This window comes from Lutra lutra, chromosome 5 (genome assembly GCF_902655055.1).
Source record: "Lutra lutra chromosome 5, mLutLut1.2, whole genome shotgun sequence".
In the NCBI taxonomy this organism is placed as follows: Eukaryota; Metazoa; Chordata; class Mammalia; order Carnivora; family Mustelidae; genus Lutra; species Lutra lutra.
Window position 1 is genome coordinate 13,672,786 of NC_062282.1, and position 22,860 is coordinate 13,695,645.

General features: G+C 45.7%; 1 protein-coding gene across 1 annotated transcript in view; it reads right to left on the bottom strand.

Moving 5' to 3' along the window:
• MYO10 (myosin X) overlaps nucleotides 1–22,860 on the bottom strand; it is a 218,148-nt gene that overhangs the window by 151,510 nt on the left and 43,778 nt on the right. Inside the window, exon 2 of the mRNA XM_047731876.1 lies at nucleotides 20,737–20,835. Within this exon, the coding sequence (XP_047587832.1) occupies nucleotides 20,737–20,835 (99 nt within the window). The remainder of the gene's footprint in view (nucleotides 1–20,736; nucleotides 20,836–22,860) is intronic.

A 22,860-nucleotide genomic window follows, 5' to 3' on the forward strand; every position in this document is an offset into this window, starting at 1 on the left:
ACCTCTCCAGACTACTTAAGGTAAATCCTTGCCCTCAACACAGCCGTAACTGAATCTCTTTGGGTCTGGTAGAATTTGAAATGCACACAGCCTAGAAGAAGCCTGTCTTCATTCCTTCATCCCCTCAATATTAGGGGCAACATTCTGGGCTGTGCTGGGGTAATGCAAGGACCATAAGAAACACGGCCTCCACCCTCATGGAAATCAGAGGCCAAGGAAAGAGACATACAGTAATCAAACACACTTTTTATAAAGTTTTTTAAAAAATAGGAAAGCCCCCAAATCGTACTCGTATGGGACTCCCCGACCCTAAAGACAATGTTGCTATCAGCTGATTAATGCTGATAAGCACCCAAATGAAAGTAGCAACCACAAAAATGGAACCAACATCTGGGTCAGCATTTCTCAAAATGAAGGCCTGGTAATGGGTGTTCATTTGACCAACAGCTTCTTTTGCTGTCTGGGAAGTATAATGAAGTAGACAGACTTTTTATTTATTTATTTATTTATTTTTAACTGCGGGACTTAAGATTAAATGTGTGCTTTTAATTTCGGAAAAATAATGGAGCGTTTCACAAACTGGATTTGGCCAATCCCCTACCCGCCCGCTTCTCTCAACATCATTTAGGAGTAGTTTAAGTCTTTAGGAAGCTCTAGCAGCTGATCCTACCATTAGTGAAACACCGGGAGTTGATACCTACCAGCTACAGAGAGAAGGACCAGTCTGTCCACCAGACAACTCATGAGGCTGGTGTCTACACTGGCATCATCACTACCATTGTTGCAGACAGCAGGCACACTTGGTTACACTGCTTAAATTCAAGTCCTAGGAGCTACAGGTCGGGGCTCCCCTGGAGCGGTGCCTAGGCATCAGCATTCCTTGTGGACATAGGAGTTTTTTCAACTACATTTAGAAAAATGAGTATCACTCAGGAAGATTAAAATAATAGGACCTAGACAAGCAGCGCTTACAGTCTCTACCTGAATTGTTTTAACAGCATTTTTCTCCTTTCATTTTGATAAGTGAAAAATAGCTTCAGTCTATCATCTGCATGTTACATGCATTTATCATCGGCTAGAGCCTAACCGGCCACTGGACACCCAGGATTGTACCCCCTGCCACACCTATTTTTTAACATAATGGGTTTTCCAAAGGTAACTAAAAATACACTCAAAACACAGCTTCTAGGCATCATTCACATAAAAGTCCGTTATGACTACATTTGCATTGGCAATAGTCTTTATGCCACTAGAATAAAGTACAAACTATAAAAACACAAGTTAACAACACCAGCAACAAGTAGTTAGGAGGATACATTTACAGACTGTTGCAGTTTTGTGGTGGGAAGGGGAAACTATTCCATAATACATTCACAGCAAAATATTTCAGGATCTGACATTCTCCTCTTACGTACGCTGAAACTGAATCGTAGTTGCAGGATTCAGACATAAGTTAAACATCTGGCAAAGAAAACAACACAAAACAACATCGAAACCCAGATTAACAATGAATTTAGAGAAACTTCCAAATGTTGTTAAATAAATGTCCTTATTTCAGAAGACACTTGTTCACCAAGTATCTGAACGAGTCAACTTAGCGGTGAAGAAAACCCACCGATGTATTTTGTTCTTCCCCAGCTTGGTTTGAAATCTTCCCAACATTTCAGAGCAGCTAAAATATATGCCAGCCATACAAAAGAAATTAAGATAGCAGGCTCGTACATCTGCCTTAACCTACAAACAAAAGCCCTATTTGCTGTCTTTCGGAGCCAGCAAGATAAAAGGACGAAGAGCCCAGATGGCTTACACTTTTCTCCACACAAAGTAACCAAGAAGACGAATATCTAAACTATTTACTCAGTAAGCCTGATCCTCATGGCAATTTTAGGCCTGGAATTTCTGTAAGACAAAGAGGAATGCTTTTAGGCAAGTGAGAAATTAATTGGTCTTACACAGCCATCCCTTGGAGCATTAGTCCTTCTGCCAAGCCCAGCAATCACAGGAAAGACATTTTCATCAAAGAGCCCTACCAATTCATTCAGTGATTTCTTATTTATGCTGGCCTGACATTAAATCTGACACTCCAACTCCCAGCTGCTTCCCTTTTTTTTTTTTTTTTTTTTTAATAATTTTAGAGGGGCTGGCTCAGTCAGTAGGGCAGGGGACTCTTGATCTCAGGGTTGTAAGTTCAAGCCCCACGTTCAGTGCAGAGATTACTTAAAATCTTAAAAAAAAAAAAAAAGAAAGAATTGAGAAAGCAAAATAAAATTCTCAGTTTATTAAAGCGCATAAAAACCATAACAGACACTGGTAAGGAGAAAGAGATGAGGCAAAGCTCATGTACAGAGAAACACAACGTGATCGTAATTCTGATACGTTAAAATTAGCTCTAAAAAACTAGGGGGTGTGGGGGGGCAGGGAGAGGGAGGGGACAATAAATACCTCATCCAGGGTTTTTCCTGCCATGTCAAATGTCAATGGCTTTTAACTAAAATAGTAGACAACATGAAAACTTTATTTCTGGGTACCTGGGTGGCTCAGTTGGTTGAGCAACTGCCTTTGGCTCAGGTCATGATCCCAGAGTCCTGAGATCCAGTCCTGCATCGGGCTCCCAGCTCTATGGGGAGTCCACTTCTCCCTCTGACCTTCTCCCGTCTCATGCTCTCTCTCATTCTATGTCTCTCAAATAAATACATAAAATCTTAAAAAAAAAAAAAAAAGCCAAAAATCTTTACTTCTAACTTGGGGTCGATTTTATATTTCTGAATTTGAAGTCTTGCAAGGAGAGAATGAAAACGTAACCGTTACTTTCTGGGACCTTTTTCTTCGCCCCCGTGTGGTTTCACACTTTTAAAGAAAAAGCTGTACTTAAACCCAGAATCTCACCCTCAGCTACCTACCTTTTTTTACACTGGGAAGTCAGGTACCCAGGTACTGAGCCCCCTCCCCCCAAAATTGTTTCCGTCTCTGCAACAGAGAAGTGGTCATGAGCAGATCCTTATAAGTGACTTTTTAAAAAGAAAAACCAGAAATCTGGGTTACAGACTTGCTATGGGATCAAAATGAGATCAAGCCAATACAAACCACAGAGAATTCTATAAACGCCAGGCTCGCGCAGCATCCCCACATCAGGGACGATGGGAGGTAGGGACCTTCTGAGACCTCAGATATGCAAAATCTTGCTTGTGATTTCTCTTTTATTTGTTGAATTGGGTACACTGGAGGATCCCACCAAACAAAGTCAACATAGAAAAGAAAGAAGTATCAATATACAGACACGATATTACTGGCTCATTTAGTTGACGAAATTAGTAAAGATTTGCTTATCAATGGCTAGGACAGACAGAGGGACAGAGACATACACACAGATGCAGTGAACAAGCCCTATAAGAACAGAGTCTTAAATAACCAACCCCATTAAAAAAGCCTGGCTTAAAAAAGGTCACCACGCAGCACACAGTACAGATTCTAGGCTACACACGTGCTGTCTGTGAATGATACAGACATCGGCTTAATCCTGGAGGTACAGAAACCGCTTTCCTCTTCTGGCATGTGTACACTGACTACCTCACTGGGTCTTATTTTCAGTTCTACCCTCAGCGCATTCATTCACAAAGGTTTATTGGGCAGCAGGTACCCCAAAATTAACTCACTTTATGCCTCCGGCTTCTGAACATTAATCGAACCTCTTTAACAGGTTTTGTGACTCGCGGCCAGGAGTCCCTCACCAGAGGGCAGGCCGGTTGGACTCACTTCTTCCGGTCCATTTGGGTTGGTCTCCAGACCGTCCTAACTGGCCCTTGGGACCCTCCCATGTAGAACCAAACGAGGCTTCCCGTGCTTCTGTTTTCACTCCCAGATGACTTTGATCAAAGCATCCAGGGCCAAGTCCACTCCCATAACAAACTGATCCCGCAATACTACGTGATCCCCTCTGTCCTCTCCTTCCCCAAATCACTCAAGAAGTGCTTGAAGTAAAATGCCCCGTGTGAACCTCCTTGCACGCATCTCTTGCAGGAATCCCTCCAAAGCCTTGCCAGGCAGCCCCAGAGAGTAGCCAAGGAACACTGTACCCGGGGGGACCAGTAGGGGGAGCAAGACTTCCGAAATGAAGCAGGGATGGTTCAAGACACCACTTAGACCACCTCAAAAGTCCGCTGCAGAAAAAAAAATTCAGTATCAAAGGTCGCGTCTTCAAGTTACAGCTTCTCTCTTAAGAAATTGCTCCACTTCTCCAGCCTTGTCAAATGTCAAGGCAATCTGCAGTGATTCTCATCTGTGCCTTGGGTCAGGATGACACCAGTCTCACCTGTACAAGGAAATATTCACGACAATCTGTCACCTGCTTAGGAGTGACAGGAGGAAAATGAAGCCTGGAAATCCTCAACTCTAAAATCTGTAGCTTTCCTCCTTTTCCAGATAGATGGGAGGCCCACTACTTATCCTTAAAGGCGAAGTCGGTCAGCCCCTCTGCTGTCATTCCGAGCTGTCCTTGAGGTCAGGATGTCCCTCCCTGTGCTACCAGCTCTCCCATCCGGGCTGACATCCTTTCTTCCCAGTGGGAGAGAACAGCTAGTCCGCACTATCGATGTAACTATCCCATCTGCTTCAATTAACCCACTAGCCTCCTCCATGCTATATAACCCACTTCTTGGGAGGCTTTTGTAGAACCTTAATGAACCTTCTCTAAGCCTTAATGATCTTGCAATCCTCCCAGAACTTTGAAAAAGAGTAACATTTTCAGAGATGAGACCATAGCTAGGAATAGAATCTAGGAGAAAGTCTAAACTGTTTTTTTTTTAATGCATATAAGAATTAGGTCACCGCTTTCAATTATCCTGATCTCAAGCTTACACATCAAAATATCATCCTTTTGGAAATATTAAAAGTGTGACCCATTATAAGCCACATGAAAAGTGGTGTTATATAGCTAGCTGTCCTTTCTCTTTTGTATTTTTCTCTGTGACTTAGCTTTAAGAGACTATTACTTTTAAGTAAAAATGTGACATAGCCATATGATGGAATATTACAGAGCAATACAAAGGAATGGGATGCTGGTACATGCGACAACACAGACGGACCGTGAAAACACCGTGCTGAGAAGCGGATGAAGTCGCTTACGGAAGATGACACGTTGTGGGATTCCCCTCCCACGAGACGTCCAGAAGAGGCCTCTCCATAGTGATGGGGGAACAGCTGCCTAGGGATGGGGCCTGGGGTGGGAATGTTTGGGGAGAAGGGAGACAGTTAAGGGGTACAGGGTTTCTTTTTAGGGCAACCAAAATGGACTGCGGTGATGGTTGCATAATTCTGTGAATATCATAAAAGCCACTGATTTGGGGGAATGTCTGGGATGTGGGTCTTACCACAATACAGCTGCGAAAAGGGAGAGCACGCCTCTTCATTTCAGACTGTAGCTCGAACTTATGAAAGTCATTAACTAAGCCCACCTTATCCTAAGTGCTAAAAGGGGCCTACAGTCTCTTTTGCTCTTTCAGCTACAAGTAATATCTGCAAACTATCTTGGAATCTCCATCAAGGATAGCAACGAGCCGGTAATGGATAGTTCTTGAGCAGGACTTCCCTCAAAAAGGCGGGAACTAGTTCCCTCTATGCTATTTACATATCCATAAGGTTGCGGAGAATGTCTCAAACAGGAACGTCCAAAATAAAGATGGGAATCCAGATGCTGCCATCTTCGCTCACTCACGCTGCCACCAGAGAATGTTTACAAGGCCCATGTACTTACCGTTTGCTAACCAAGTCCTTTCAGTGGGGGGGGGGGGGGGGGGGGGGGTGTTGAGGAGGGAGAATAAATTTTTAAAATGAAAAACCTCCAGTTTTTAATTACAAACATTTCTTAAATCAGGGAAAAAAAATTAATGCGAAAGTTGGAAAATCTGCTTTTTTAATCTCCCTGGTTTATCAGTGCTTAGGGAAGGAAATTAGGTTAATCGGACAGGATTTGCCCTTTACAAAGGCATGCTGGCAACATTCCCCAGTGGCCTGATCTCTTTTGGAGTCCTTTGTTACAAAAGCTTCCTGACACTGGGGACAGCATATGTTCCAGCCCATTGTCACAGGAGTGGAGGTTTCTCAGCACACCCCATAAACATCTATCATTAGCTGCCTTTGCAAGAACGAAAGCAGATGCCTGGAGCAAGCCACCGTGAACTCTGACACGGCAGGAAGGTGGATACATTTCAGAACAGAAGGTCATTCCAAAAGACAAAAATACTTGAATACTCCAGGCCTGGCTACTCAGTTACCCATCATGGAACACTTAAAAATTCCACTAAATTATTTAAAAATTATTAGGAGAACGATTTGGAATACCCAAATAAGAGCTAGATGAAAGACCAGCTTGAACCTCGGAAATGAAGCCACCGCGCTTGGAACTTTAATACAGTCCATGTGCTGCATTTGCAAATGTAATGTTCGAGTTTTATGGGAGATTGCACAAGCCTGCTATGAAGTCTTCATCGAGGAGATCCTTTGGGGGCATTTTTCCCCTCAAAAACTCATGTAAATATTCCACACCATCGTCACACACACGGCAATGTGCACTGAAGCAATTTAACCTTAAACAAGTTCCCTAAAATGTACTGACAAAGAAAATGAAAAATATCCAAGTAGGACTGTTCAACAGAAGTCATTTCAATGAATCATTTCAGCAAAGCAAAGGAAGAGGGGACTTTGAGTCTACAGATGGCCTCTTGTCCTAGGGAGTCTCCCTTAAGCTCCTAGATTCTGTTCAGGGCCAGGTCTAAGGAGAGGAAGGTGGCCAGGACACATAATTTAAGAATCAACTAGTTGGGAAGGGGGCCAACCAATGCAGCATGACCCTGGCTGGGCACTTCCTTACGTTCTGCACCCTCCACACCAGCCTTGCCTTGCCCAAAGTTCTCTCTGCCAGGGTGGCACAGACAATGGGATAAGATAGCACACTAAATCAGAGCTAGCTCTCAAAAGCTTGGGAGTTCTAACCACAGCTGCTAAATACAGAACCAGTCTCCTTCTTTCCCCGGCTCCGACTCCTCACTGAGAAAAGGAGGGCTGTGCACAGCCAGTGGCAAGTTAACAACTGTTCTTCAATGTTAAAATAGGCATTAGGTGTCCAAATTTGCAGAGTTAACTTCTGAAAGTTGTGTCTAAGCCCAATCAACTCACTTATGTGTTGCAATACTTCTATGAGTGGACGTTCCTTGGAAATGTTTTGGGATATAATTGACACACAACACACAGGCTTTCTTATTTTTGCTGTGGTTTGGGAGTGGCTCTCCATTAAGCAACCGCCCCCCTGGCCCTCCACTCCTAGCTGGTTACAGACTAAACCACTGACAGGTGTTCGTATTAAAACTAAGATCGCCAGACTACGCCTTGTTTTTCCAACAAGACACCTTTCAAGAAGTAGTCCTGTATGGCGGCAGCAGTCAAAAAAAGTACTTGGACTATGTGAGTGGCCATTTGTGTTTCTAAAGAACATGTTTATTAGATGTGTATTAGATGCTTTTATTTAGAACACGATTTTAAATAAAAGACAGCAATCCACACACACAGCCCAGCAAAGCCCTACAAACCAGTTCTCAAGGTGTGGCTCCCAGACCGGCATGGGCAGCACCTGGGAGCCTGTCAGAAATGCCCATTCTCAGGCTCCACTTGAGCGCTACAGAATCAGAAACCCTCGGTGGAGGCCCCGGGATCCTGCGGTTTAAAAAGCCCTTGGGGGGGGTTGGGGGGCGGGTGAGGTCTGATGATCTGAGGCTGTTCAGTTCCAAGAGCCACTGCCCTACCGGTAGCAGGAAATAGGGGTTTGTCACTGATGACTTTAATTCCTCCTGGGCAGGGCATTTCCAGCTTGCCAGGACGACAAAATGAGGGGGCTTGACCACTCATCGATCCCGGGGTTCAGGGCACGGCCTCCCGCTGGCTGGCCGCAAATCTAGATTCCTGGGCCCACTTCCTGGCCCCCCACCCACCGGGGCATGGGGGTTGGGGGGAGGGGACAGATGGGGGAAGGAGGACTGGAATCTCAGGAACCACCTCCCCAAGTGAGTCGGATGGGCACAGCCAGTGGAAAGCACCAGAAGGCCGCTGAGCACTAAACATCCCATCAGAAGCAACTGGGGAAACTGATCCTTTAGATCAGGGTCAGCAAACTTCTGTGAAGGACCAGGGGGTGAGGACTTCTCTTGTGCTACAAGAGCTGGAAAACAATCTGAGATGAGCAGCCCGGGAAGGGGCGCGGCTGCTTAAATTCCAGCAAAACTTCCCTCAATTTCAATTTCAGGTCATTTTTCAAGTGTCATGAAATACTCTTCTTTGGAGGTTTCCAAACATTAAAAAAAAAACCGCGCCAAGCCCTCCTAGTGTGCGGGCAGCAAGCGCGGTTTGCCACCGTGGCCTCAGGGAAGGCCGGTCCCTCAGCTCCGAGGCCTGCGGTGTGTGGGGGACACGCGCCCCTTTGACACCAACAGCTGCCTTCAAACAGGAGAGGGTTATTTTTAAGAATTCAAGTTTACTTCGCCTACAGTAACATAATGCGGCTTGGGGAACCACACAGAACATACCGAACGTTTCCACCACCTGAGGAAGTCCACAGGTGTTCCCCCTCCCGGGCAGAATTTCTCAGAAGTGCCCCTTCGGTCTGATCTCTTACCTTTGTGCTCGCTTCGGCAGCACATATACTGATCTCTTACCTTTAAACAGGCCAATGCAGTCAGTTTGAAATAAAACCTGGAAGCTCACACTTTCACAGCTGTTTTAAGAAACAGGAAATCCTTACATGGAAGTTACTAGAATAGGTCTCCCTTAGGCCAGAGTCCCCCTTTCCTCCCCCATGTGGGGCAGCTGCTTGGAATCTATCCACCTCTTCTAGGGCTCCCATCCAGCCCAGGTGGGGTCTTTGCAGATGGCAGGCGCAGTGCTGGAGAAATGAGGAAAACAAGTTCCTTCCCCGGGAGATGCCTTTACCCGTCCCCATCCAGGGCCTCACTCTGAATTCCAGGGCCTTGCCCTCTCTCTCCTGAGAGAGAAACAGGTACAGTTTTCCTCAGAAACAAATACAATTCAACTAAGATCATCATTGATGGTCTCTGTGCACGAACTTCATCAGCAGATTTCAGGAAGCTGCTTTACCACTGGGATTCCCCCAAGGACAAAAAGAGCCTTCACAGTATCTTGAGGGGGAGAGAGAGAACCCGAAACACTGGGTTCTGTTCCAGACCCAGAAGCCAAAGGGGGTGGGATTGTGCAAGAGGGAGAAGGGGAAAATGAAAGCCCCCAGCCTGAGATTCATGCCATCAGAAGGGATGCGCCAGCCCCGCACTGGAGCCCCCAACCCCAAAGGGCAGGGGGCAGCCCAGCTGGGGGCAAGCAGCGAATGAGACCAGGTCAGACAAGGAGGAGGACTCTCCAATCGACCGCAGATTGATACACCCAGAGTCAACGGTGCTCTCGTTTCAAGGCCCATAGGATAGGGTGGGAACCTTGTTAAAACACAGATTCCCAGGGCCATCTTTCCAGAAGAGGACTCAGCAGGTCCGGGGTGTGGCCAAGGAACCCGCATTCTTAACAAGGGCCCTGAAGATTATAAAGCAGCTCATCGGAGAACCACGCATGGAGAAACACCGCATGGGAGTTTGGGACATTTAAACCCCAAAGTCCCACTCGAATGCAGTGTCCAGTGTGCGAGGATGGGAGGAGAGAAGAGAGATGGGAAGATCAAGGACAGGGGCTCCATAAAGGGAGAGAGTAAGGCTCCGGGGGCTGGCTTCCCCGTGAATCCCCGGAGGCAGCTAGGGTTGAGGAGGGCCGGTCAGGAGCAACAGCAGGAAAGCAAGATTGTGAACACAAGATGATGAAACATCAGAATTCAAAAATGTGATTTTTTTTTTAAAACCTTCTATTTCCCCAGAGCAGGGGGAAAAAAAAAAAATAGAGGCCACCACCAAAGGGGAGGGAGTCGGGGAGGCGGTGGGAGAACCCGCTGATCTTGAGCAGTGACTTCGAGGGAAAGCATAAATGTCATGATAAGGACAGCATGTGTGCTCAACCCCGGGGTCCCACGGAGAGGAGCGAGCACAGCAAATAGCCAGGACGAGGAGGGGCGGGTGGGAACACCCCCATCCCAAGACTCCTCTGTCCTACTTCGCATTCCTCCTCAAGAAGTGGGAAGCTCGGCTTCTGCCTTACTGCAGTTGGGCTAACCAGGCCTCCCAAGGGCAGCTGTAGGACTACAGGGAGCATCAGTGGGAACGCACCAGCACAGTGCCTGGTAGAGAGAGGTCACTGGGCACACCTCCTCCTCCCCCCTTTACCCACGCGATATGCCAACCCTGATGAGGAGCATCTGGCTTAGTTACGGGGCCTCCTTCCCCCCACCACTCACCAGGGAGGCGATCATGGGAAGAATGTGATTTTCCCATCTCACCACAGCAGCATCCCAGGTTGGAACTCTACAAACATGTTTAAATCGGGATCAGCCAACAGAGGGCTTCTGGATCCCCCCCAAGTCTTGGTGTACTGTGGGTACTGGGTCTTTGTACATGGACAGGACGATTAGCTCCCCATGTATATCACGGACTGCTTGGGAAAACTCGTTCCAAATAACAGGGCTATAAATGAATTTTCGGAATGGAATGCAATTCAGTCACAGACAGACAACCACCTGGATTTGTTTTAACAAATTGCCTCTGCTTTTTTTTTTTTTTTAACTGATTACAGTACATGGTGCCATGTCTAATTCCTGTAGATAATTTGTAAATCGTTTTCTTTCCAAATAAGATCTTCACATACATTTTTTCATAAGATGATACTTGTAATAAAGAAGTAGTATTTATTTAAGCCTCCAAAATAAAGAATCTATTTTTTAAAAAAGATTTTATGTATTTATTTGTGAGAGAGAAAGAGAGAGAGCAGGAGCCCAAGCAGGGAGAGCAGCAGGCAGAGGGAGAAGGACGCTCCCTACTGAGCAAGGAGCCGGACGTGGGACTCGATCTCAGGATGCTCGGATCATGACCTGAGTCGAAGGCAGACGTTTAACCAACTGAGCCACCAAGGCATCCCAAGAAGAATCTAGTCTTGATTCAATGTTTTCTATTTACCTCTCCTGGTCATAAATCATGACCTGGTCTGAGCTTAGCACACAGGATTAATTAGCTAAATTCAGTCTTCATGGGCACCAAGAATGCAAGATAGTATCCTGCTTATCTGCAAGGATGAGACATCTAATTTGCTAAGTGACCCACAAAATTGAAAGGAACCACGGGACTGACAGCACCTAACCTCTGCCCTTCTCATCCCGCCTGCACATGAGCATGGCATGAAAGGTCTGGAAACACCACAGGCTCACAGAGGCACAAGCAGAGCGTGCCACCGAGATGTGGAGGCTGGAATCCAAGCAGAGAGACCGGCAGATCAGAGGCAGGCTTGGGTACAAATAAACAGAGGAGGCCTAAAGGTTGGGAAGAAGAGGCCAAAGTTGGTAGATACCCGCAAAGGAGAAAAGGCAAAAGTGAACAATTTGGCCCCCGAGGGAGGATAGGAAGCCAAAGAAGGTCATGACCTAGGGCAGAGGCCATACGCATTCTCCTGCAAAAGCCTTTACAGAGAGAGAGAGAATTTGTGTTCAGCTAGAGCCTCACAGGGGCCAATAAATACTGCTAATAGCACCCAATCCCCCAGCCACCGGTCTACCTATCTGGGGGGGTGGGGCTGGGGGAGCAGGGGTAGGGCCCAGCTGTTCAGGCCAAGGGGACAAGGGAAAAGCTGGGTGTCAAACAGTCTGAAATAGGCTGGATTCTAAATCCACTTGGGCTGGACTCACGTGGAGCTACAAGAAGGCAGGTCCCAGAGGCCTGGATCTCTTAGGTCTTAACAATGGATTTTTCCAGGGGCAGTGGAATACGGCAGGTAACGACACAGAAACGGTATGCGCTCATAGTAAGCAGGGCCTGTAACACCTGACGCAGCCCACATTCCTCAGAACACCAACGCATCCTACCGTGTTTGTTCCTGAAAAATCCCCACCTCGGTGCAGATGTGGAAATGTAGGGGCTAACAGTCTTAGGTTTCAAAATGCTCAAATTTACAACAATGGGTAACATTTACAATACACAGAGCCATGCAGATTTGCAAAGACACACATGTTTTCACGTGGGAGCTGGGTGCACTAATAAACAGACTTTTTTTTTTTTCCCCCTGTAGTCCCAGAGTAAAAATTAATGGAAATATTTGACTTTCCATCTTTGAGCCACAAGAAGCCAAACCAAATTCTTGGAAGAGGTCTAGAGAGTAAAACTCACGTGGCTCTCAGAGCCTAAAAACATTTTCTCACTCAAAACCAAGTACTTTGGACACACTGCATTTTACTTGGTCTTCAGCACAAGACTGGAAGTCCCGGTGGCGTTCTGTCTCTGGAGCGCAGGCTTCTAAGAAACTCCGCGGGCTGGAGTTTAATATCCATCTCAGAGATGGGTATTTCCAGGATGAAACAGCAAAATGTGGGAAACGCACAAAGAATTTAAGAGTTTCCCAGCTTTCCCAGTTTCCCAGTGCCGTCTTTTTAATACAGCTGCGCTGTTCTGATTAAAGCGACTTCCAGGAATAACAGATGGACCCAGACTGATGTTTCAACAAGAGAATCCAATGCGTCTGATTTTCACAGTTATCTGTCACTTGTCACCAGCGTGCCCCTCTTTCCCCTAATGTAGACAGCTCTGCTGACACCTCCTCTTTGAGAAGTGAAAGGATGGGGCAGCACCACTCACACTCACAGACATGTCCCTTGGCCACGGCCAATGCTCAGGAGTGGTCAGTCTCAGATTCTCCCTCCTGGGAACCTGGGAACCTGGGTTGGAAGGTCTACAGCCATTGTTTCCTGACATTGTCTATTCCATAGGAAAGGTTACACAAACCAGAATTTCTACTGTGCTCCTATTTCTAAAAGCAGCACAAGAAAAGGTACCCAAGAAGAGAATAGTTTAAAAAGGAATTACATGGGGGCTCTGGGGGGCTCAGTCTGTTAAGCATCTGCCTTCAGCTCAGGTCATGATTGCAGGGTCCTGGGATCAAGTCCCACATCGGGCTCCCTGTTCAGTGGGAAGTCTGCTTCTCCCTCTCCCTCTGACTGCCCCCTTGTGCATGCTCTCTCCCCCCCACCCCACCCCCGTCAAATAAAAATCTTAAAAAAAAAAAAAAAAAAAGTAAAAATAAATTACATAGGGGGGCCGCCTGGGTGGCTCAGTGGGTTAAGCCACTGCCTTCGGCTCAGGTCATGATCTCAGGGTCCTGGGATTGAGTCCCGCATCGGGCTCTCTGCTCGACAGGGAGCCTGCTTCCCTCTCTCTCTCTCTCTGCCTGCCTCTCTGTCTACTTGTGATCTCTCTCTGTCAAATAAATAATAAATAAAATCTTTAAAAAAAAAAATAAATAAATTACATAGGGAGTTAGTGCTTAATGGGTATGGAGCTTCTGTTTTGGGAGTTATTTTAAAAGTTTTGGAAACAGTGGTGATGTTTTCACACATTGCTAACATAATTCATGCCACTGAATTATACATGTAAAAACAGTTAAAATGGTCAATTTTATGTTATGTATATTTACAATAAACACCCACAGACACTCAATAGAGGAAAACCCAAACTCCAAAAAAGAAAAAATGTATATCCATTCTTTTTTTCTTTCAACTCAAATTTGGATATTTCCAGCAGAGACCCATCATAGGAAATCATTTAGACACCTGGGGAAAATGGAAACCCCGAAATACAAGGGTCACAGCCTGTCATGGCTGTACACACACACACACACACACACACACACACACACGAGCCATGGATCAAGATGGTGGTGGGACTCCCCAAGCCAGGGCTGTCTATTGTTTTAGGGATATGCTGTGCTCCCCGACTGGACTGCAAAGCCACTCCCATTTTGTTAAACTTTACTGTCAGCCACGTGGAAAACTCGATCTTTCTTTCTATCTTGAAGTGATAAACTTATCAATAAACTATGACACAAAGTTAAAATAGGTCATGAACACGTTTTTGAGCTGAACCCCTTGGAACTGCCGATATTCGCCCCTCTCAGCCTGGAGAGATGGCAATTTCATATGGTTCCAATGGACCCACAGGTTCACTGGGTTGGAAGTAGCCTGTGCAATACAAGGGACACCTGAGTTCTGCGAGGTTACAAGGGGCAAAAATAGAACTCATCCATGCTTCCTTTCTTTTGAACACAAAAGGAATAAGATTTCCCCAAAATATGTGCATTAATGTAAAAGTTAAAAAAAAATTTGAGAAGGTGATATACCTTTAACAATAAGAACATAGGGTTGGAATTACGTCCAGGCCAGCTGTCTAGAAAACATCTGTTCTGCTGTCCCATAGCTTGGCTGAGACTCAAAGTGCCCTGCGGACTAGTTCTGCATCACGAGTGCTGTCCCCATCTTCCTCAATTTAAGTCTCTCTCTGCTGCTCTCCCCCTTCCCCTACCTACCACTCGTGTGAGCAGCCCCAAGGGGTCCTGGGCCGACCCCCCCCCCCCCCCGGGGAGGGGCACACTAACCGCCAAGCACACAGAAGGGACTGGCCCGGCGGTGGGACCTCTCCCTGCAGCTGCCGGGCCCACAGCTGGCTTTGCGTGCGAAGCTTGGAATGCTGAACTCCAGGGCATTCCTGAGCTCTTGGGGGCCAGCTGGGCTGTCAGTTTCCTTTCCGATGAAATCTGCAATTCCGTTAAAATATTTCGGACCCGCCCCTTCGCATTAACAGCCAGATCCAATCTGTGGGCCCCGGAAGTGCTATCACGGAGATCCAGCTCTCCACCTGACAGGGTGGGGGGCACAGGTGTTGGGCTGCCCTGCTGTCCCTTCCCCAGCCCTCAGCAGGCTTGAGGGAGATGCCCCCGGAACCCAGGAGTGGATGCACGTGGTCCATGAACGTCACAGGCTGCATACTCCCTGCCAGGGACACAAAAACGCACTCGTCCTGGCAAAGTGAAGGGAAAACAGCAAAGAAAAAACAGCAAAGAAAAAACAGCGGGGCAGGACAGTGAGTATGAGAAAATGATCAAGAAATACAACAACAACAAAATCCCTACGAATCCATCATGAAGTTTCACAAAATTGGGCCCACATTGCTAATTCCAACAAGTCAACACTGGAAGGTCAAACAGAAAAGGTTGGGATGGCTGGAAATGGGAGGAGTGATCCTCCAAGTAACGGGCCCTGGGTCCCCCATCTGGCTGGAGGAAGTCTGACTTTCCCGTGCGGTGGGGCGGACTTGAGAGTAACCCGGCCATCTAACCGCCTTTTTGTGAATTAATCAAATGAGAACAATAACTTTTAAACCCAAATCTAATCATACTCGTGGCAAGCCAATAAAGACGGAAGGGCGAGGAGGAGGACATTTACTTGTAGACTGGGGTGATTAAATCCCCAGCCAGGAAAATATTTCTAAAGACCCCATAGAGAGACAATGCAAACAAAAAAACTCCACAGAATCACTGCTTAGAGTAATTGCCTTGATTAAGTTTACTGGGGTAAGCTGAATAACTACCCCTTAAAACACAATTAGGTAAATTGATATCACCGTAAGCTGTTTCAGAGCAATCAAATTAGGCTCTTCTCGGAAAAGAATAGCTCACTTACAAAGTGAAAAATCTAATTTAGAGCTTATTACTCAATTTACAATGTTCCTAAAGGGTGCTATCGTGATGGCCCGTGCAGCTCATGAGTGTTCCAGAAAAGACCGATGTTCAAGGCTGTCTTCGCTCTTACACTTCCATAAGAGCTAATCTAGCCATACCCGCACCCTGCAAAGCCATGGTGCTCTTCTAAAACTGTCTGTGGTTCCATGTCCAAGAACACACGGACGGGCGTACCTCAGAAAAATTGCAGGTTTGGTTCCAGACCCTCACAATAAAGTGTTTGAATGAATTTTTTGGTTTCCCAGTGCATATAGAAGTTATGTTTATACTATACTCTAGCTACTAACTGTGCAACAATGCCTAAAAAACAATGTGCATATATTAAAAATACTTTATTGCTGGGGCACCTGGGTGGTTTAGTAGGTTAAGCCTCTGCTTTTGGCTCGGGTCATTGTCTCAGAGTCCTGGGATTGAGCCCCACATCGGGCTCTCTGCTTGGCAGGGAGCCTGCTTCCCCCTCTCTGCCTGCCTCTCTGCCTACTTGTGATATCTCTCTCTCTCTGTCAAATAAATAAATAAAATTAAAAAAAAAAATACTTTACTGCTAAAAAATGCTAGCCTCCGGGGCAGCATTTTTGCTGGTTAAGCATCTGCCTTGGGCTCAGGTCATGATCTGTGGGTCCAGGGATCAAGCCCCACGTCAGGCTCCCAGCACAGCAGGGAGTCTGCTTCTCCCTGTCCCTCTGCTCATGCTCTCTATCTCTGTCTCAAATGAATAAATAAAATCTTTAAAAAAGAATGCTAGCCATCATCTGAGTTTTCAGTGAGCCATAATCACTGATCACAGATCACCGTAACAAATACAATAATGAGACAGTTTTAAATATGGCAAGAATTACCAAAATGTGACACAGAGACACAAAGTAAGCAAATGCTGTTGGAAAAAATGTCACCGACAGTCTTGCTCAAGCAGGGTTGTCACAAACCTTCAATCTGCAAAAAGGCAAAATCTTTAAGCTCAATAAAGGAAAGCGTGATAAAATAATGTAGGCCTAGAACGAACTTTCAGGGCAAGCGCGGACCTGCCCTGCTGCTGTGTCCTCCACAGGCCACAGCTATGCATAGTTTTCAACCAAGTGTGCTAGCGTGTCTCTTGCACATTTCTTTCTCCATCTGCAAATACTTCACGGCGAGTAGAGCGTACATTATAAATCAAACGGGAACATTTTGGTCCTCTCTATTCCCTGGACCAACCTACAGTAGTTTTACTTTTAGTGTGAGATGGAATTTTAAATTAACAGTGAAGCTATGTCCCTGGCCAAAAAACAAAACAAAACAAACCAAAAAACCCACTCTCCCCAAAACAGCTGAGGACATGTGCAAAATTCTCAGCGTCTGAATGAAATCAGTGAACATGCCCTTCAGTGCTCTCACAAAAAACACACTATTATCTCCCGCCTACCCAGGGTCCCTGAGGTCCCACTTTAGGATTTTAGAGACGCCTGGCTCTGCTCAGCTTCCAACACTAAAAAGGATTTCAAAATGGTTTTTTGATTCACTTGGGAATCATTTTGCTGCCGTCAGACCCAATCTGGCCACGCTCAAGGTCAAATGGTTGTAGGAAGGAAGGTAATTGAGCAAGGAGAACGGAAGAGCTTTGGAAGGTCAACGAAAAGGGTTCTAGCTTCACGTAAAGCCCTCCTCCTCTTCTCTCTGCTTCCGCTATAACCCTGGGACCAGTGGTCCACACAGAGGATTTGAGAGTACTCCCTGCTCTCACTGTAGGCGACCAAGACCCCCAGGCAGTTCTCAGGAAAGCCCTCTATACCCTTGCTACTCAAATGTGGTTCAGGAAACCAGCAGCAGCATCACCACCACGGGGTGCTTGTGAGAAATGCTGACTCTCAGGCCCCACCTCAGACCTGCCAATCAGAATCTGCAGCTGAGCAGGACTCCCAGGCGAGTCACATAACCTAAGAGACCACAGTCCCCCAAGTAGGGCAGACTAATAGTTTCATTAGCTTTTATTTCTCTGACGCCACATTTCCCCAACAAAAATGTCACCAGAATGTTTTTTTTTTAATGCAGAAAAATACCCATTTAATAGCTTTTACCTCAAACATATTTTTTTTTAAATTATGGTAAAATGTACAAAAGATCGAAAAAAAAAGCCACTTTAACCATTTAATTGTTCAATTCAGTGGCATTAAAGCACAAGGACATTTTCCCACAACTGTCACCACTGTCCACCATCAGAAATGTTCCAAAACTGAAACTCTGTACCCATTCAACAATAACTCTTCATTCTCCCTCTCCCACCCACACCCCCCACACTGATTTTTTTTCACATCTTTTAATAAACTGAGTTAAAAGTAGCCAATACCTTGAAAAGTTATCCTAGACAGCCTTGACAAGGACGAGGCCATGCTCTGTATCTTGGACCCTAATTCCTTGAAGAATCTGTCCCTGACCAGTTACAGAGTCACTGTGTCCGTCCTGGGGACCAGAACCCATTCATGAACTTCTCCTAACCCTGTGCGAATACACCTGCAAATTCACATCACAGTGAACTTGAGATGTGAGGAAAGGAAGGACGTCAGGAAAGAAAGACACTGGAGTCCCCTGGCCACAGTCCCTTCTTGATCCAAGTCGGAACGCAACTCTTCTGTCTCGTCGCACTCTTCTGGCTTAAACCCTGTAATTTCTACACACATCTCCAAACTCCTTATACTTGGGAATGACAGGTGGACAACGTAAGACCAAGTATTTGGTGACTGACGGAGGATGAGAAGTCAAAGCTGAGAGTGGCTTTCACATTTAAGTGCATGCCATTCTGTTCAATTGTTCCAAGCCCACGATCTCTGTCAGCAGATCACTGTCAGCAGTGAACACGATTACTGGCCTGACCGCCTCACACCACCTCTGCCCGATGAGCTGTTCATTAGCTAGGACTGAAAATGGCTTCACGTTGTACAGAGTTCAGACCCTGTGTCATGGACAGCAGCACCAAAGGGCTGAAGTTTTCGTGTTAGCTTCTGCTGAGCGGAGTACTCAGACGGGAACAGAAAGCATCTTAGATCCCCAAGGACACCATGTAGAGCAAAATAAGCCAACCACACCAAAAAAAGGACAAAATACTGTGTGCGTGTGTGATCCCTCCTCTCACACAAAGTATCTAAAGTAATCAAAATCAGAGACAGAGGGTAGAAAGGTAGTTACCAAGAACTGGTGAGAGGAAAGACAGGGAATTGCTGGTGGGTAGAGTCTCAGTATCGCAAGATGACAAAATTCTAGAGTTCTCTTGAACAACAGTATGAAAATACCTAAGACTACTTAAGTGTACACTTAAAAATGGTTATGTTTATGGGGCGCCTGGGTGGCATCTGGTTAAGCGTCTGCCTTTGGCTCAGATCATGATCTCAGGGTCCTGGGATCGAGCCCCCCATCGGGCTCTTGCTCAGCAGGGAGCCAGCTTCCCCCTCTCTTCCCGCTTGCCTCTCTGCCTACTTGTCACCTCTGTCAAATAAATAAAATTAAAAAAAAAAACTTTAAAAATAAATGGTTATGCTTAGTGTTAATGTGTTTTTTACCACAATTTTTTTATAGAGGGGTAAAGTTAAAAAAAAAAAAAAGAATTATCTTTGGGATTAAAAAATAAGTCAATGAAGAAAAAATTCCACCAACAATCTATTTTACAACACTTTCAGGAACAAAGTTACATCAAGTCAGGTGCACTGTTTAAATACACGCTTTTCTGTTTTTTTACATCATCTTGAAAAGTACGTACAGAACCTAAAAGGAAGTGAATTCTCATCCGGGTCAAGTGGGAAGGGAGGACAGGCAGGATAATGGCAAGAGAGATGAACATGGATGAGCCCTGCATGGGAACGTACACACTTAAGCCTGACAAAAGTCCCTTGGGCTGTCCTTAGTTTACAGATCATACTGTACAGCCCGAGAATCTGATGAGAAGGAAACCAGGCTGGGCAGCAGTTCGAGTCCCCGCTGGCAATGACCATCAGACTTGAGATCTATCTGCCCCCTTCCCATCCCCCGCAGTCGCCATGGACCAAACACAGCTAGGTCTTCACCACCGGACAAATGCTGATCAACTAGTCAAGACTCTCAGACGACAGAGAAACGGAGGACCTGCAACACAGCCCAGAAACATCACTCGATTACGCCACGAAACGAGAAAGGTGCCACCAAGTGGACTCTCTCTGGGAAGAGGTCTTGATAACCACGGAGCCCGTATCTGCCTTAAACTACTTGACACTGACCCTGAAGGGTTTGTTCTCAACAAAACTGGCAAGCCAGAATAGACAATGAGTTTTAAATACTGGCAAAGGACATCCTTCTCTTCTTAGGTCTTATATTTTGCTATGTGCCTCTGAAAAAGGGATGCATTGGTAACATTAAAATTAGTTTCCTTGATAAAACAGAGACACCAGCCTTCTTTTACAATCGCCCAAATACAACCGATAAGCTAATTTCTGGATTCATGTATTTGTTTTCGCTGATACAAGCTTTTAGGTTACACTAAAGAACAGGACACCCAAAGCAGTGGTTGATGCCCCCACCTGAAGGAACCTCTTCATTTGAAGAACAAGGTGGACAGGGAACTCAGGTGAGGTGTAGCCCACGGTGTTCTTACAGGAACCGCCACTACCTACATTCCCACCAGCAGACCCGTATTTCCAACACTGTAGGAAATGCAAGAATTTTAAGGGAACGTGGTAAGGAAACCATTACGCAAACATCCATAATTCTGAAGTTTTTCTCAAATTGCTTGCACCCTGTACATCTGTTTCTTTAACAAGATTCCCAGGAACCAGCCAAGTGGAGCGCTCTTCTGTCCTGTCCCGGTTGGAACACTTTGTACGTTCCATTTGGGGAGTTTTATTACATCTCCCACACACACTTAAGGTGTATGTTCTACATTCTTTCCAGGATTTGGTTTTTCCCACTTAGAAAAAAACACTGAAGGTATGGGTGGGGGGAGGGAGAGAGGCGGGCAGCGAACACCCATGTGCTCCTGTAGGACAACCTTCGGAAGCAGAACATGTCGGGAAGCCGCCCACATGTGCTCACCTGACCATAGTCTGTCCGGAAGACCACGACACCCTCTGCACAGGAATTGACAGTACTTGGAAAATGCTGGCCATTTTCTCTCAGCCAGACCCGTGTCCCCTGTAAACAAAACAAAGGAGATTTCACTGGGAGCTTGGGTTGCATTTTGTGGCAAATCACCACTCTCAAAACCACTGACTACTACATTCTTTTAAGAAAAAACAACAACGTTTTAAAAAGCAAATGTTTTTCTCAGACAAGAATGGCTCTTCAGAAAGCATCAGGCACAGCCTTTGCTAGAGACAAGCGTGACTGAGCGTCCCACCAGAGAACACGGAAAGGAGGCCAGAAAATAGTAGGCCCTGTGTTGCGGAAATGCCAAGTGGTTTATGCGAATGATCTCGTGTCACTCAGAAAGGCCCTTGAGACAGGCACTGCTATCACTGAGCTTTCCAGAGGGAGAACCTGAAGGCCTAAAGGCAGAGTAACTCTCCCAGCATCACAAGATGGGAAGAACTTGACTCCAGGCAGTTGGGTTCCAGAAACAAGTTTAACCAGGTTGCCACATTGCTCTACCAGTGTTGAAAACTCACTGGGATCTGCTAGCTCCCACCTTGCCAGCTCCAAGCCCCATGAGCCTGGCCATGGGCTCGAACAGTCTGCTGACTTCCTACTGGGACCAAATCCAGGGGTCAAATCGATGCTCCAAGAGAGGGATGAAAGTCTTAGGAAAGATCAGAACTTTTGCTAGAATTCCACCAAACCACCCAACACATGCCAGTGTTCAGGACTGTAGCCCAAGATGGAAACTTCCAGATCCTATTGTTTTCACCTGGGGCCTAGTCTTCAGCGTTGATTTTATTTCCATTTGTTATGTCCCCACTGGACAAATGAAATAAGCACAGTATTTATCTTCCGATGATGAATTTCCTCCTCCTTTAATTTCACAACATGAAAAGCACTCGTTTCCAAGAACAAGGGATAAAAGTCTGAAGAAATCACTGGGTGTTACTGGTCAAATTATAACAAATTACCAGTATGATGTATGCCCATGTGATGGAACATAACGTTAAGCACTAATTTTTCATCAAGTTATTACTAATTTGGTCCACTTCATCAACCCCAACAAAAAGGACCCCAAACAAGCACATCCTTGTGTTCATGTGAAAATACTATACCCAAGTTATCACTGGAAACGGCACCTGCATGGAACTTTTTCTAGAACTTTCAACCTCATTTTATTGGTCTACTTAATTTGTTTTGATTTCAAATGTTAAGTGAAATATATAAAATATATTGATTAGAGTATATTTGACTTGCCATTTAAGGGGCTCCTACTAGTCTCTTAAAAGAGTTGGTGGGGGATAAATAATATAGAATAACTTCATGCTATGTTATTTTTCATAGGAGTATTTTAGTTTTTTGGGGTGTTTTTTTTTTTTTTGGTGGTTGTTGTGTTTGAGAGAGCGCACTGGGGGAGGACGGGCGAAAGGGAGAGGGAGAGAGAATCCTAGGCAGGCTCCACGCCCAGATAGTCAAATGCCGGGGTCAATCTTATAATCCTGAGATCAAGACCCAAGCTGAAATCAAGAGTTGGATGCTTAACCTGCTGAGCCACCTGGGCTCCCTCCCCCCATGTTATGCTACTTTAAATTATGTTTATCAGTAGCAAAAAGAGTAGCTAACTTCCAATAATGGTGTGCCCATGTGTCACAGTCACGAGCTAAGAGCCTCAAGGACACTGGATTTAATACCAACCCTAAGCTAGAAATCCTGCCTCCACCAGGAGGAAACTGAAACTCAGAGCCCAAGTCCTTGCTTTCCACCACAGAGCTGTTCCCTCTGATTCTTAACCCCATGCTCTTTCTACACTTCATACTATTTCTCTCCTTGAAATAATTCATAAAATAAATGAATGCATCAATGCACATTAAAATATAACAACAGGGGCACCTGGAGGGCTCAGCTGGTTAAGCGTCTGCCTTTGGCCCAGGTCACAATCTCAGGGTCCTGGGATCAAGCCCCACATCAGGCTCCTTGCTCAGTGGGGAGTCTGCTTTCCCCTTTCCCTCGGCCTGCTGCTCCCCCTGCTTGTGCTGTCAATTAAATAAATCTTTAAAAATATATAACCCAGAAGTCACTTTA